Below are 16975 nucleotides of genomic sequence, written 5' to 3' on the forward strand. Positions count from 1 at the left end.
GAACAGAATCGGAGAATCATTAAGGCTGGAAAAGACCACCGAGATCATCCAGTTCAACCACCGACCCACTGTCACTGATCCTCTCCTTATCTGTACACAACTGTTTTCCTTCTACCATTTTTCAGAGCCAAAAAAGGCAGAATAAACACGGGTAGGCTGTAAGCGTGAGGTCCTGCCCTTTGCAGAAACCTCTATTCTTAGAGTACTTGGAGACCACAACAAGGAGCAGTGCAAAGGACCACGGTTACACACCGAGACCATCCCAGCACACGGCCATTCCCAGCAGCAGCTCCTTCCACACGCCGCCATGCCAGCTCCCAGCCTTACAGCACCCGCAGCGTTTGCTATCCCCTTCACTTTCAGGACAGCATCTTGCCCCTCGCCTCGCTTAGCAAATCAATAAATCCTCCCTGGAACCTGAGGGCTCGTCTTCCCCGTGCTGCGGCAGCAACGTGGAACCTTACAGAAGCGCCGAGCCTCCTCAGCCTCCCCACCTCAGTCCCATCGCCTACCCGCTCCGCGGACCGCCGCCACCCCTCGATCCGCCTCGCGCCCAACGGCCGCGCCGCGTGCCGCTCACTTCCCGCCGAGCGTGCGGGAAGCTGCGCCTCGAGAACTCGAAGCGGTTGGGAGCAGCGCCCCCTACAGGCAGCGCGAGGCGGGCGGCTCCGCCCCGATGCGGAACGCGGTGCAGCGCTACTTACCGGGCCCGGCGGCTCGTCCGACGGACACAAAGAGGACACGCCACAGCTCGTATCTTTACTGAATGAATTTATTGGTTTTTGAACTAAAGTTGCTCACAGTTATTTAACAAGGGATACATCAGATTTTTGTTGTCCATTTTAAACCATTAAATAACGTCAGTTTGTGTCTGTATATGTGTGTGTGCGCGCGTGTGTGTCTTCAAAGTACAAAATAGGAAGGATAACAAGAGGTATTGCTTTCATTTATTCTTATATCTTGTGTAAGTAATCCCCTTCCTGCTTGTACCACGTGGGTTTTGCTGATATAGGTATTTTTTAAATTACTATTATTATTTTGTATTGAAATCCCAGCCTTTCGTAGAGGTACAATGTAACAGAAGCATCAAAATCTATACACAAGGGAAGAGAAAAGAGGGAAAAGAAGGACGGGGGTGATGGGAGGGGAGCTCGGAGGAGAAGTAGAGAGAGGGCGGAGGCAGGAAAGACAACGAAAGCAAAAGAGACTAATTTACAGCAATGTCATGCAATTAAAACTGCCCCCCTCTCCTGCACCCTTGCCTCCCCCCCTCCCCAGCCATCACCCCCTGGTGTCTGACATGCACACAGCAATACGAGAGAAAAGGTTGGGAGTAGGGAAAATAAATAAATAAATAGAACGGAAACGTAAAATAAATCCCTCCCGTTTTGGGGGAATGGGGAAGCAGGGCCAAAGTCAAAGGTCTTTGCCCCAGTTGTGTCTTTAAAAATTCGCTTTAATCTTCAAACCTATGTACAAGTAAAACTGGTCCGAGAAGGGGAAAAATGATTAAAAAAACCAACGACGACAACAACAACCAAAAAGAACTCATACAACATTATCATTAAAAAAAAAATAATAATAATCTTGCGATACAACATACACCCATAGGAACCCAACGAGCAGCAATCGAAGGTCATAAAAGAGCTGAACACTAATGCTAAGCCTACATTCTTAAAATCTCAGTCAAGAAGAACTTCTCACTGTGTTTTGTCTTCCAGGCGTAAAACCGTGTTTGTTTCTTTGTTTGCTTAACCTTTGAACTTGGGCCAGAATAAGTTACACTTGGTCACGTAACTCCTGAGGAGGAGGAAAAAAGGCGGCGATTCTTCTTTCTCAAAGTCACAAGATGAACACTTACGGGGGTGCTGTGTCTTTTTTCCCCCTCCTCCGCAAAATAAATAAGAATCAATGTTGTCTCTACACAGTTATTAAACAGAAGATATATCTAACAGCTTATTTTTTAAATATATATATATGTATATATAAATAACCAAGACCTAAGAACTGAAACGCAAAAAGAAAAAGGTCCCCATCCACCCAATCCCACCCTCCTCCCCTTCAAAAACAAACAAAACAAAACAAAACAACAAACCAAAACAAACCAAAACAAAAAGAAAAACTAAAACTTTATAAAAATATCTTGCAGTAATTTTTAAAGTTTACAGTAGCTTCGTGATTAAGTCTCCCATTGCCCTGACTCCACCTTGCCTTGCTCAGATGAACTAAGTGCCAGTGATTTGCACACACACACACACAGGAAATAAAACCCAAGATAAGTCTCTTTTCTTCCTCTTCGTCTTCTATTTTTCTTTTTTTTTTCTTTTTTTTTTTTTTCTTTTTTCTTAAGAAAAAAATTCACCCAAGCCAACGAATGAAATCGGTAACTTAAAGAAATAATAATACTGATATCAATGCAGCACTAGCAACACAACAATTGCCTCTAAATGCAGGGTGCGGTGGAGGCTCCAGCTGGTGGAAGAAGGTCCCAGCGCAGTGGCACAGTGGCAGGGAGCTGACAGATGGGGAGGAAGGTGTCGAAGGAGGAACAGCAGTAGCAGCAACAGCAACCATGCCTGGCGGCAGGAGAGACAGTCCTTGGGAGAGTCTTGTCCCTCTTCTTTGCTACCAGAAGTTGCCTTTTCCCTAAGTTTTCATGTTTTGTTTGTATGTGTTTATTCGTTTAACCCCCCTCTCCCTCCTAAGTTTACTCCTTTCCCCTTCCAGCAGGTCAAAAAGCAAAATGAGACAGCATTAAAAACAAAACGAATCAAAACAAAACACAACTATTTTCTGTGTGTATATATATATGCATGTATGTATGTATATTTTTATCAAAATATACGCACATAAATATACATGTATATATACATTAAAAAAAGGGGGCAAAGAAACAGAAAAGGTGGTGGGGAGAAAAAGAAGGTTAAGAAAATCCTGTGATGAAGCTCCCCAATACTGTCTTGGTTCAAGGCTTAGTTTTGAGTTGCTCCTGGCTGGTTTCTGATGAGAACGCGCTCTGGATCCACGCAACACTGCGCTCCCACTACCCCTTCTCCTTCCCCGCACCCTCCCGCTCCAGGCTGAGTTCACCTGCGCGGACAGAAGCTGCCAAGGGCAAAAGTTTCACTCCAACAATTTGCAACCTCCTTTCAGCCCAGATTGTGCAATCCCATAACTGAGCAGATCTCTCTTGTGGAGCACCAAAAATGAAAAAGAGAGAGGAAAAAAAAAAAAAAGCAAAAAAAAAAAAAAAAGCGTGCGTTGGGGAGATGTTTGGGGAGAAGTGGGGGAGACACCCACTTCCTGAAGGGAGAGGGGAGGCTGGGAACCTCAAACAGGACTGGTCCTTGGACAGTCTACATCGGTTGCCTTCCGTCAACAAGTGTCCGCAGAGCACAGAAGGTGAAGCCGTGGCTGACATGTTAACTTTTCGGGATAATTCCTGGTAGCAGAGCGGAAACAAGTGGTGTCGTCAGAAACACAGAGAGAGCATGAACAGAACAAGAAACAAACCGAAAGAAAACAAAAAGTAATCATAACAATAAAAAAACCCAAAAAATCAGGAAGGAGAAAAAAAAAAAAACATTCAAAAAAAGGGAGGAAAAAAAAAAGAAGCAATAAAAAAAAAAAACCACAACCCAAGATCTGTCGAACTGGGTTTGTCATCTGTGCTACCTTTTCTTTTCTTTCTTTTCTTTTCATTCTTTCGTTCGTTTGTTTTTGTGTTTGTTTCTGAGATATATATTATATATCATATATAAATATATATATGTATATATATACAGTCATTCCTTCATACAAAATTTGTCTATAGACAGTTTTGTACTGTTGTGGCAAGGTATATACATCCTTCTAGTTTAGAGGCTAGCTCGCTAAGGAATATTCTTTCATTCTTTCTTGCTTTATTTTTTTGTTTGTTTGTTTGTTTTTGATTTTGTTTCTAAGTTATTTAATTTTTTATGTGTTTATTTAAGGTTGGTCTTGTAGGCCGACTGATGAGACCATCTTTGCCTTGTCTTTGCCAGCAGGGTACTTATTGTCTCCTCTAGACCCATAGTCATTAGAACCGGAATCGCTCCGCTTGCTGTTTGCGCTATGCTTGGTTGGCGTGCCGGGGGGATGGCTCACCTGCCCGTTCTTCTCGTCTGAAAAAAGTTGTTTAATTACGTCAAAGAAGTTACTCAATGGGCTGCCTGGGTACACAAAACAGAGGAGACAAAAAAAGAAAGAAAGAAAAAAAAAAAAACGAGAGGGAAAGAGAGAGGAGAGAAAGAGAGAGAACAAACAAACAAATGAACAATGGGGTTTTTAACGAGAAGAACATGATGAGGAGATCCAGAGCCACGTGCGTGGGGGTGTGTGGGGGATGAAGACAATGAGCAGGAAGAGGAAGAGTGTTTAGGATGGGACACCTACAGAAATAAAGAGGCTGGGAGCATCAAGCACCTAGTTTTGTCCTGAGCGGGTGGGCACAGCTGTCTCACCTATCAAGAGGATGCAGCAGCACATCGCTGAAATACGCAGTTCTATTACTTGCAGTCATTTGGCCATTCTGCACTGAAACATCAGTGAACGTAATATGGGATACAGGCAAATCCCATCTTACTGTTGCTGTTACAAATGTCATTGTTGTTTTTTTATGTAGTTGCCAACTGATGCTTTTTGCAGCCCTGCTAAGTTACATGGCTGCACTGGGGATTATGCTTTTCTGCTTGCATTTTGCTTCTGAGTATCTCCTTGCTTGCTTTTTAGACACTAAATTCAAACACTTAAGTGCTCCAAGGGAGAAAGTATTTGAAAAACAAACAATGGCTGACATGACTACATCCATCTGTATGTGTGGTTTGTGGCTTATGCTTACAAGCTTCTAAGCATCTTCAGATCCATCTTACAACAAGCACCTGGAAATGGAAATACTGAATACTGAAGCAGGTTGCTGTGCATGTATTTCTGGACCTGCCAGGGTCAAGAACTACTTTCTCACTGTCCTGAATTTATTGTTTTGCTATAATACAGTCTCCAGAACACAGACATTCATTTCAGTGGAGCTAGGAGCCACAAAAGGATGTAGGACTGCATGCTATTGGAACAGGTATCTCATTAAGCCAGCCAGAGGAGCAGGCTGTAAAAATAACATGGTTTGGCACTGTACATATGTTAGAATGTAATCTCTCATGCCATTTGAAAAAGTCTTTTTGTTCACCATTTCACCTTCTGATTAAATCCAAGATTCATTTTACTAAAGCCATTTTCCAGTGGGGAGCACGATGCATCACAGACGCACCTCCAGGGGCCAAAAGGAACAGACAGACTCTGGACTGAATGTAATGAGTCTTCTTCTAAAACCCTCTAAATGTGGGCATCTGAGAACTCTCAATTAACAAAGCACAAATATTATGTAAAGAGCCTTCATGTGCTTGACTAACAGCTATGGGCCGGGTTTAATTATGCAGCTCCAAGATGGTTATATGCCATGCTTTAACTGGTCCTCAAAGGCCAGACAATCTTCTCTTCATTCCTGACTGCCTTAAGTCCAATGCAATGAAAGACCCAGCTGTGTTTCAGAGCGATGAGCGAAATCAATCCAGGAATGGTCCACCGAGGTTTCATGGCACAGCAGCTTGGGCTGGACCTGCTAAGGGGGATGGGATGTCTTTACAACGACCCTCTGCCTCTCCACTAAAGATGAGACCTGTACAGTAGATTCCTTCTTCACACTCTAATTCCCTTTGCAATTATGTGTACACCTCTGTGCCTCTACATTACTATGGAAGATCATACTTGAAGAAAACCTCATGGTGTTTTTCTAAGTATTGGGACTGTTGGCTCCACTGTTATAACAAATTCAAATCAGCTAATTTATACCCCATCTAAGCGATTTCATCCTCCAGCTCCCAGAAGGCTCCTTGTTTCTGCTGTGCAGTGATGTGGTATGCTGTGAAGAGTGGGACCTTTCATCCCCAAGATGGCAACATTCAGCCCAGAGCAAAGAGGTTTCTTCATAGCAGAGATCCCCATTCACCCACACTTAGTGGAAGCTGGTGGCTTAGATATATTCTATTTCTTTTCACTTCTATTACACACATAAGCAGATTGGTTACCACAGGGGGCAAGTACTGTCTCTGTGTGGTAACTCATCTGAAGGACTTGTAGCATGCCTTCTTATTCTCTAATGGAAGATGCTAGACAGACGTCAACTGTTGATACGCAAAGAAAATGAAAAAAGATAGTATTTGTGCTCTCCAAAACTGAATGTATTACTCTTCTTCTGCTGGCCCATGCTAGCCATGTAGTTGCCGCTTTCCTCTGTGTGGTAACAGGCATTGAGAAAAATCAATGGCTGGCATACAGAGAGATGGATCTCAGTCTTACTCATCTAATTCATTCCTTGCCTTGCCTTCCACAAAACTTGCTGTTTTGTGTTTAACTTACTGCTGGCCCTGTTTCCGTCTATGTGTCGAATTATACCAGTGCCCCAGGCAAATGGTTGTTAGTTTCTGGAAGGGCACCATTCAGCCAACAGATTCAGAGATAGGCCTAAACAAGCAGCCAGGAGAATCAGGTAACTCAAATTCTGGCTAATAAAAGAAAACCTACCAAACTCTCAGCTATTTCTGTGTCAGAACTCCATGAGCTCCACCTGCCTCCTTCCACATGCGTGCAAACGCTTTGCAATAGGGATAGCTCTTCCACATCTATAACTTCTAATTCAGCCTAGGCTGCTCTGAAGGCATGCTGAGCTCATACTCATTTAATATCTGCTCAGACTCATTTCTACTTCAAGTGAATGTTCTCTTTCAATGAAAAAATAAATCAAACACTCAGCCTTGATTGCAGGAATGTGGACAAATCTGGTCGTTATGTGGCTTTGGACCCCTCATCCTCATAAGCAAATGGAGTCAGCAGAGAGAATGGAAAAAGAGCACTAAAAAAAATGCCGGATAGGGAAAGACTGCTAGGTTGGGAGAAAAAGGGAGGGAAGTATCTCTAGTTATTCAGCTGAGCAGTTTATTCAACAAGCTTAGAGGGAAAGAGGAGGGCAGAGAAAGCAGTGCTCTGCAGGAACTGGGGAATTTTAGTTTTCACATAGAAAGGAACAGCGGACAAAAGTACAACTTGCAAAAAGGGAGCAATAAAGCATTTTTTAAATTGTACGTAAATATCTGGTATTTGACAAGTCCTGATACAGGATTTTTAATCATTCTATTAAAATATGCAGCCCCTGTTTCATCCACCCTTTCTCCTTCCCATGCCCTACTGGCTTTCAAGTACCTGGAGATTTACTGCAGCAAAGAGTATTTAACAATCTGCTTTTTCTTTGCCTGTATCACTACTGGATTTCTTACAATCAGCATTTCTCAGGTAAAATTTTAATGGGAGGTAGGAAATCCTTAGGGATATTGAATGAGAGCTACTGAAAAATAAAATAGGCCATTTCACTAACCCCTTCCTTTCTTTGCCTTTCATAGTGTCTGGACTTGTAATTAAAAACTTGGTATTAATCCTTTCACATCTTGCAGTTACGAAAGGACTGATCCTAAGCCAAGCACTACAGACAATCACATTGATGTTATCTATACGACAGCTTGTTAGCCCACGCTCAGACTTGTCTAGATATTGGTCTTTGAACAGACAAAGAGTCCTCACATTTTTCTCTGGGGATATGTAAACATAGGTCAGCTATGCTGGAAGCATGAAAATGGTGACTGTTGTTGCTCCTTTCAGTTTTCAGTTGCCTTTGGGCTGATGCGGCCAGTAAAACAAGACTTGAAAATGCAGGTGATGATCATTAGAATAGTTTTTTTCAGCAATCTTCCACTCCTAGCATTCAGTACAAAACATGTGATAAGCTCTTAAACCTGCAAGCCCATCTGGGGGCCTCAAAGAGACTTTCTCTCTTATTTAAAAATGCGAGATGACATCCCATTTCCTCCGGACTGGGATGAAGGTTTGGCTTACTGATTTTTCAAAACTTCCCTGGTATTTCATGCATCTGTAACTGAGGTCTTCTTTCCCCTTGAGAGCAAACGTTCACCAACAAAAAGAAGGCATGAAGGGCAGCAAGGGTGAGAAACTGTGAGAAGGTTCAGAAGCAGGAAAGGAGGTTCAGAGCAGTAGGTTCACTTCTGTTAGGAGGAGATGGATATGTGCATTTCTGAGTTAGTCCGAGGAGCCAGATGCTGCAAGATGGGGAGGGAAATGGGTTTGAAAACAAGCACTGAAGCTTATGAAAGGGTCATGTATTGAAGGGACGCTAAAGAAATAGATTTATGGAGAAGGCACTAATTTGTGGCACCTGTGTGCAGCACCACCATGGCCAAATTCCTCAAAGTGAATCATTTTAACACAACAGACAGTAAAAGGAACAAACAGGGCTAGGAATGGGCACTGAGAGGTAAAAGGAAGCTGGGCAGATATCTTGTACCAACCCTCAGAGTACTCTATCTCATTTGCTGTTCTGTAGAAGTGTCACAAGGGCTAGGAGCAAAGTTGAACTGGCACATCCAGGTTAAGAGAGGAAAGAGAAAAGGATGTGATGCACTCCAGGTACCAGGAATGGCACCAGAAGAGGATTCACCTGCTCTGACCTTGCCACGACCCTCAGAGTCCTTCACAGGAGATTAACAAGCGGGGAACATGCAGCTTGTGGACAGGCTTGGAGGCTCTTATCTCTAACTGGAAACTGTTCTTTTGTAACATTTTAAGATAGCCACATAAGGACTTGGTCCTGTTTTGATTCAAGCAAATGGCAGCATTCCCACTGACTTAGTGGAAACAAACGTTCTTGTCCTGTGAAAACATCTCTCTTATATCTATAATGACATTTAATGCACTAATCTTTTTGGTGCTGACCACCAAGTTGAATAAAGCAAATACGTCATCTATGGGATTATTCCGTGCCTTTTCTTTCTTGGTGGCCTAATAAATTATTTAATTTCTGTACTTTTAACTTAGGCTTTGGAAGAAAGTGAATGGAAAAACATTGGTCTGCCTTCTGCCCACCTCTGCTACTTACAACACAAATTCCTTTCCCATTTATCCCTCAGAGGGTTTGTTGTTTGTTTTTGTTTTCTTTTTTCTTTTTTTCATCCCTAGTTTGCTCTTTATCTCAACATCAGCCATGTTTTCAGTGAATCATAGCACAACCCAACTCTTTCCACATAATGCATCAAAACACTTTCTTGATGACTGATAATCTACTCCCTTTCTAACCCATTCTGCCACTCTGACATAGTTCTATCCCTCTTTGTTAAGATTAAGCATGTTTGTTTTCTGTTGGCAGAGTCCCTTTGCCTTCAGTAACAGAAGATGTAACATACAGAACCCACTCCTAGACTATAGGCACTGCAAGGGATGACAGAGAGGTAAAAGTGGCCTGTTTCTCTGTTCCTACAAGATTATTTAGGTTTTTGTTTTTTCTTCTCCAGACCAAGGAACCCCTGGCCTAGGCATTCTACGAATGCAAATCAGAGAGAGGCCTTAAGGAGCTCACTTATTGCCAAAGAAGACTATACAGAGTTTTTGCTCAACTCACTTAACATTAAGTTGGATATATAAGGTTTCCCTCTGCAATGGAGAAGGGTGACTGAAAGGCTGTTGCAGTGTCATGCTGGAAGCCTTCACACAGAACTTCTTCCTATACTATGAACCCACCGCCCTACACCACCTGACATGAGCAGAAGGAACTGCTGAAGTTGTAGGACTGGTACTTCTCTAAAAATACAGGAAGTTTGAAAAGCTTTTCAGGTTAAAAGTACATGGTTTTATATTTGCTAGATTTTTGAACTGTCATGATAGATTGACCAGAACGTGTTCTCCCAGTATTTTTTTCCCCGCTAAGTTATATAATGAGATGATTATTTTAGTTTTATTTTGGCCTAGGACTAGAAAATGGGGACAGACTGAGTCCACAGAACAACTTGAGTTTCTTAGCAGGACAAATGAATTGTAACTGGGAAAGACCATTTCCAAAGGAAACAACAGAGCTTCTTTTCCAGAGCCAACAGACTCTGGCAGTAAAAGAGCCAGCTGATAACAGTGTTTGCAGAAACACAATGCTGCTGGGAACTACTCAGCTTATCAGACACTGTTAGCACAGGTGTCCATACTATTGGGAGAATGTGAGAACTTTCAGCTGCTACACATCTGAGTAGATTCGAACCAATCTGACATGTAAATTCTCTATAACCTATCCTTGTTCTTACTCCCCTAAAACATGCCTTCTCCTGTGCAGGAGGGATTCTGCTCAGTCTTGTGTGCTTTCTCTCTTTCATACACACACAGGGAAACTCAGGTCAGCTTCTCCTGTCACAGGCAATATAACTGAGACAGGTCGTTCTTGGGTGATGAGTTAGAGACTGGTGGACGCAGACAGCAAAAACCCAAATATACGTGGCCAATTTCCTAACTGCTACCTTCTGCAAAGCTACAACATAAGTAATTAATTAGAAAACAAATCTCCATTATGGATGAAAAACTCCAACCACTTCAGTGCCACCACACAACATTCAAAAAAGGAGACATGATGATGGAGAGGAAGGAATTGTGTGTTCATTTGGACAGCTGGTGGCACTGAAAGAGCAGGCAAGGATAGAGCTGGGATGAAGAGATACCAGATTTTGTTGTGGAATCACGCTGTTCTGACAAATTGGCTGGTAAAGGACTCAGCCCAAGAATGCTTTGTATCTGTCTGTCCTTTTACAAAGATCTGCCTGCACAAGTGTGTGATGAGAGGGGAAGCTGATGATCTATACTCAAAAAGCCACAACAGATGATATTATTACTGCTACCCATTCTCTTTAAGACTTCAGCTGTTTCATTCAATTTTTTTTTTTTTTTTTGTGTCCATAAAAATGTCAAAAATATATTGGCACTTAATAATACGATTTTTCTCTTTCTGACAGATGGGTGTTTATGTGCGATCTTATGGGCTTTAAGTTCTCAGACCTGTTTCTAAGAAATAAACTCTGTATGCTGGAGAAAAGTTAATTCCCCATTTCCTTTGAATCAATCAATCCCTTCAAGATATGATTCAACTTTCAGGAGAGACCATCTCAGATTCAACTCAGCACAGCAAGCAAATATTCACGTGGAATATCCTGAAGTACTGCTTGTCATAAATAAAGTACTGTTATGTTAAATAAGAGAGGCATGTTTTCTGTATTAGATATTAACAAAGAAAAGAGGAGAAGATTTTGTATTGGGCAGTAGAAGTCTGGTAGAAGTCAAAACAGAATCTGATACATAACAATACATCTGGAGTCATCTTTAGTGCCAAGTTGCCATTTTTATTGCTACCTTCTTCAACAGTGCAAAAATATGAGTAATGAATTGGAAAATAAGTTTCTCCTGAAAGCAGCACTAGAAAGAAGAGAGATACAACTACTGTGTGGTATTTGTATTCGTTTGGACAGCAAATAACTGGGAAATCTGGCTTGAACTATTTGGAAAATCTGACTTATCTAAGTTATCATGATTCATACATTATGATAGAATATGTGATCTTTCAGGTGGGCTTCCTCCTTAGATCTCTCATTTGGGTCCCAATTTATATCCATGTCCATCAAGAATCAGTTACACTCAGAAAGATGAGCAGTGAGCTCATTTATCAGAAATGCTAATAAAGAGAACATTTCTGACAACCTCACAGTGTAACAATGGTGAAGAGAATCCTTCAGCTGGGAGCACAGTATACGTCTTTTTTCTTTTTTTTCTGCAGGTCTTTGTGTTTCTACTCTCAGTTATGACTTCCTGAATGCCAATCACTAACCTTCTCCTCCATTAAAGCTCAAATGGCTACTCTAAATTAAATAGTTACTTCAAATAACACGAATATGGATCACTTCTGAGAGCTTCAAAACCATTTTTTGCTGCTCTAACACCAAGAGTCTCTAAGCTGCCACTAAGTTACATGCTGCAATCCCAATATGATGTAATCAATTTTAAACGACAGCACCTCTCCTAATTCCTCAAGTTGCTTGGGATGCTAGTAAGATGGGCTTGCATCTGTATGAATGAAACTGCATTTGCAAGGAGGTATGAAGAGAAGCTTTTACTGCAAGAGGACGTGCAGAGAGGATGATCGGTCATAGTCGGCAATGTAAAGTGTCTCAGAATAAGAAGCAATGTAAAGAATCTAAATATATTCTAGACATTAGAAGCAAGAGATTTCAGTGAGATTCACTGGAAAGATAAGAAAGGCAAGTGGATCTGCTGTGCTTCCACTTTGATCAGATAATTTTGGTGACAGTCACTGGTTCACATGAGGATCCATAAAGCTTCTTGCTTAACTGGTGCCAGGAATTCAGTTTTCAAACTGTAAGCAGCAAAATGGGATGTATAAAAATAAACATTTTTATTTTTCAAATAGTCTTCTGACTATTCTTTTGTCACAGTGTTATGGTCTAAGATTTTGCAAGAAAGTAAGTTTGTGCAATGCCAAGCACAGCAGCAAGATTTGACTGGTGCTGTGCTAATTACACAGTAATAATCTCCCATTTTCTTGAAGTGCTAGTGACATAACTGTAAACTTCCTGAGATTCATGAGGGATGAAAGCAACACGAGAAAACTGCTTTGCTTGGAGATAAAACTCAGCCCCAAACAGCTAGATTATAGAGAATGGGGAGTTTACAGGCTCTCTGGTGAGTGATTCTCAGAAGGTAATGTGAAGAATGAGACAAGCATTTCTGAGTTTTCTGCCAGCAGCCAGCACCTTGGTGAAACATGCTTCCTAAGGACTCTAAAAAATTAGAGACTGTTGGGAAAAGGAGTTATCTAAGGCTATGAAACAGCTTTACTACTGATTCAACCATCCAAATAAACTCTCAGCTCACTTATTAAAGGCCTTAAAGTCATCCAAGCTCATAAAGACAGACTCCTTTTTGAACGAGTACTAGTGAAATGGCACTGTGGGCTTCTGTGTGGTATATATCACAGAATATAATGGTTCCAGATCTAACACATTCAAACTACAAAGCTTGACAGCTTAGTAGTTTGAGTACCTGTTAGAACCTCAGCGTTAATCATACAATCCATTCTTCAATGAGATAGACATAAATAGCAGATTAGATGATAGTAAAGAGGTCTCTCAATCTTGCCTCAAAAGAATCTAAATCTAGCTCACCTTTTTACACCTATGTTGAATTTATAAGGTTTAATGGCAGCACATAAAGTAGTAAAGCTTATTTGTCACTAAACTGATTTGGCTCTGAATACACAAGGGAAAGATCAGCTAAGCTGGAAGGTATCACTTCTACAGGCAGTTTTCAGGCCACAGATTCATTTTAAATGTAAAGGGCTATTATAAGGACAAGTTATTCTTATACACAGATATTAAAGATTTCACAAAAATCAATAAAGTCTTCCTGACACTAGAAATGCTCCTTCCCCTGCTGAAACAGGTGGAAACAAAATAAAATATTGCATCCCTGCGTGCATTTCAACTTGCTCATGAGACAAACAATTTTCTTCTCTTGTGAAACATTGAGAGTTGGCAGCAATTTACCAATGTGCACAGACAGAACTGATACAGCGGCAGCATTTGGACACTGGCAGCTCCTATGACATACCTCAGCTGTACAACAAGAACTGCTCTTCAATGCTAATGTCTAAATGCAAAAGCACATCTCAGACTGATGATGACTGCTAACAGAAGACAAGTTAATATTTAAAGGGCTAAATAAATTTGCCTTGCTGTTAATTACAATGGTTTATATCGAGTGAAGATATTCCTCATTCCTACCACAGCTTTCACATAGTTAAGCCTGGCATAAAACCTCTGATTTGCTCTTCCTGCCCCAGTGTTAACGCTTGCAAAAATGCCCTTTTATGCTCATTCTCAGAATGTGGAACAATGATAATGTCACAAAAATGCTCAGCATAGTTTTTCTTACTCTATTGGCCGTCTCTATATGAACACTGTGCCAACTCCACAGGACTATGCCTGCCCTCAAAGTCACAGAGGACAGTTTGCCAATACTAGGCAAAATCCCACGTCATTCCCCTTTACTCCCCCGACTAAATGTTGGATGAGCTCTCTTGTGCATGAAATAGCTCTTCACATATTTAGTAGGGTGGAATTCAGCACAGTGAATGTCATCACTACTTCCATTTTTTATGAACACACCAAAAGGAATTTGATTCAAAGGAAGCAGCTCCGTTACCTCGACAACCCTTCCCTTCTCTTCTCTAGATCTACCTACATGTTCTGTACAGGCTGTAGCTGCCACAAACCAGTCTCCCTTCTGGCCATCACCTTATTGTCTTTGTCCCTGGCTAGATGGATGCTGACACTGTGACAGCTGAAGGATCTGAGCTGGGAATGAACAGTAATGCTCTATCTGGAGAGGGCATGGGACTGGCTGGTTATCTGTGTAGCTTGATTAACTTGCAAGCAATCAGCAGAATCAGCATTTCAGTATTATCATATGATGTGGATGTCAGATCCAGGCAAGAAAGAAAGGCTTGAGGAAGAAGAGAGATTTGCTGTCTGATAACTTCAAGACAAAGCTGGAGGTCTGCCCACAAGTTAAATGAGTCTTCTTGTAGAGATCAGAAACAGAGTAAACCAGAAAATTCAAAGAAGAAATCATATGAACTCTCCTCAAAGAAAAAAAAAAAAACAACATCAAATCTGCTCTTTAAGGAAAAGAAATCATCTGAAATACAGAACAATTTCTGCTCTCAGTCACACATGCATAAACCTAACGTTATTTCCACTGTGACAACTTGCCTGTGGAATGACTCCAGAAGAACTTCCCTCAGTTTACAAAGAGATGACGCAGGAGTCACAGGTCCAGCTGGAGAGCAGTACCAGCTCAGTGATTACTTCCTCAACAGCTTGTGTTCCCTTTCACAGAGATGTCTGAATTCAACCCAGTTACCAGAATGGAAGTCTTACGAGAACAGATTACTCTTGTACAGAACCTTTCCATACAAGATATAAGAGAAAAAAAACCAAAACACCCAATCTTATAGCATTTGGGTATTTCCACCACTGTATTTGGAGGAGCCAGTAGGGCCACAGGTAAAGAAGGAAAGAAGATAGTCCATGTGTGCATAGAAAAGAAGGAAGGCAAGGGATAAGTTAACCAAAATTCATGGAGCCCCAAGCAAGCTGAGATGCAAATTTTGCAGAAAACTCCTCTTTTTTTTTTTTTTTTTCCCCTCTTTTTTTTTCTCCTCATTCCTAACAAAATTCTGAATCTCCAAAAGGTACACTGTCCTCCAGCTAGAAACACAACACAGTTCCCCAAGACCAGACTGGAAGTATGACAGTTAAATGTCCGGCTAATTGTCTGGTAGATAATATGTAGTGCATTTTATGGAAGATTTAAAAGGGTCTTACCCTAAACATACATGGCAAAGAAGGGAGTGGATGCAAAAGGGTACTAAATAACAGAGCAATTCTGTCTCAATAAACCAAAGGAAACCAAGGGAGACAGCAGCTAGCAGGGCAGCATTCAGCTTCACTGCTGAAAAGGGACTGAAGAATTACGAATCAAAGGCAGCAACAACATCAACAATAACAAAAAAAAAAAAAAAAAAAAAAAAAAAAAAAGAAAGAAAAAAAAAGAACAGAAAATCACTGGTCTGGGTAACAGTGAGGGAGGCAATCTGAAGTGCAACACCACACACTTGTGCTATGAAGGGGAAAGCTGTGGTGGAGCCTGTGCATCTTGTGCATGGATGGGGAGGAACAGAATAAGGGGTATATGCTTGTGTCTGCCAGGTAAGAGAAGGACATTGTGGGCTTTTACACGTTGGGTAGTCTTGAAAAGAGTGTGGGAGAGCAGGGATAAGGAAGGGGAAGAGGTGGAAGGGACAGGGTGGTGCGTTATTATGTTGTTCAGCAGGGACTGGGGAAGGAGAAAAGGCAGAAGGGAAGGAAGTTCTTACCACATTTGGAAAGTCTGCCAGTCATCAACTCCATACAGTTAGTGGTGTCTAGATCATAGAACGGAAAGAGGAGGGAGGGAGGGAAAAACATAAAAAAAGGTTTCCATACCTCTGTGCATAAAGTAGTAACTTAGCACATTATTACCTGAAGCAGGAAACATTCACATCTTGGATTTTACACAACCCAGACCAAATTCTGCCACCCACTTTATGCCAGGGCACACCTGGCCATAGGACTGGTAGTGGAGCTTGCCTCAGTCCTGCTGCTTCCATCTACCTCTTTATCATAGCTATGAGTATTCACAAGAGATGTCGGAAGCATTCTGCCATTACACTAAGAAACTGAAAGACTAGAAATACATTCTTTCCCCTGGACAGCTTTGCAGATTATTCTGCAGCACATGGGCAATGTGCAGCCAGCTGATCTACATACATCGAAAGTTTGAGGGAGGGAGAGAATGCAGCACTGTGCTACTGGACACGTACAGGTAGCTACTTACATAACTCAAAAACATCTTTTAGACTCCAGCACCCAAGTCCTCAACGCAATTCTGCCTCTATCATTCACATGTAGTCTCTTACTCTTCTTGCTTTCAATGGTACCATTCACAGGCAACAAAATTACTTCTGGAAAGGGTAGCAGAATCTGTATCTAAGACATTATTGTCCACTTTGTGCACAGCTCCCATTGCCACAGCTTCTGAGCTTTTAACTCAGGTGCAGTAAACAAGAAGGAGCTCAACATGTAAGCTTTAATGCAGAGAACTAGTCCTGCTGGCCACTTTCCTGTAGAACATGCAGGCAAGCAAGATCTGCCACTGTCAGCCAGGGTGCCCTGACAGTGGGACCTCACTGTTGTGTTTCTGAGTGCTGGGCACTTGCTGAGGAGCCAGCAGGTACCAGTTACTTCACTCAATTTAGTTTTGGGTCTTCTCCTGCCTGACCTCTAAATAAGCACCCAGGTATTGGAAGAAATAGGTTTCTCGGAAACACGCACACATATGTCCCAAATCCCTGTCTGCCAGGAAGATCTAACTATTCTCTACCTGCTAAACAGTCTGCACGAGAGAGGGTAGA

The 16975-nt window shown here is 41.7% G+C and overlaps 1 protein-coding gene across 1 annotated transcript in view; it reads right to left on the bottom strand.

Moving 5' to 3' along the window:
- Nucleotides 1–756: 756 nt before the first annotated feature.
- The window catches only part of BRSK2 (BR serine/threonine kinase 2), a 299120-nt gene continuing 282901 nt past the window's right edge, over nucleotides 757–16975 (bottom strand). The window contains 4 exon segments of the mRNA XM_085224331.1: nucleotides 757–3046; nucleotides 3049–3442; nucleotides 4129–4145; nucleotides 15899–15946. Of these exon segments, the coding sequence (XP_085080457.1) occupies nucleotides 2973–3046; nucleotides 3049–3442; nucleotides 4129–4145; nucleotides 15899–15946 (533 nt within the window). The 3' untranslated portion in view covers nucleotides 757–2972.

Source organism: Meleagris gallopavo, chromosome 5 (genome assembly GCF_905368555.1).
Source record: "Meleagris gallopavo chromosome 5, MGAL_WU_HG_1.1, whole genome shotgun sequence".
In the NCBI taxonomy this organism is placed as follows: domain Eukaryota; kingdom Metazoa; phylum Chordata; class Aves; order Galliformes; family Phasianidae; genus Meleagris; species Meleagris gallopavo.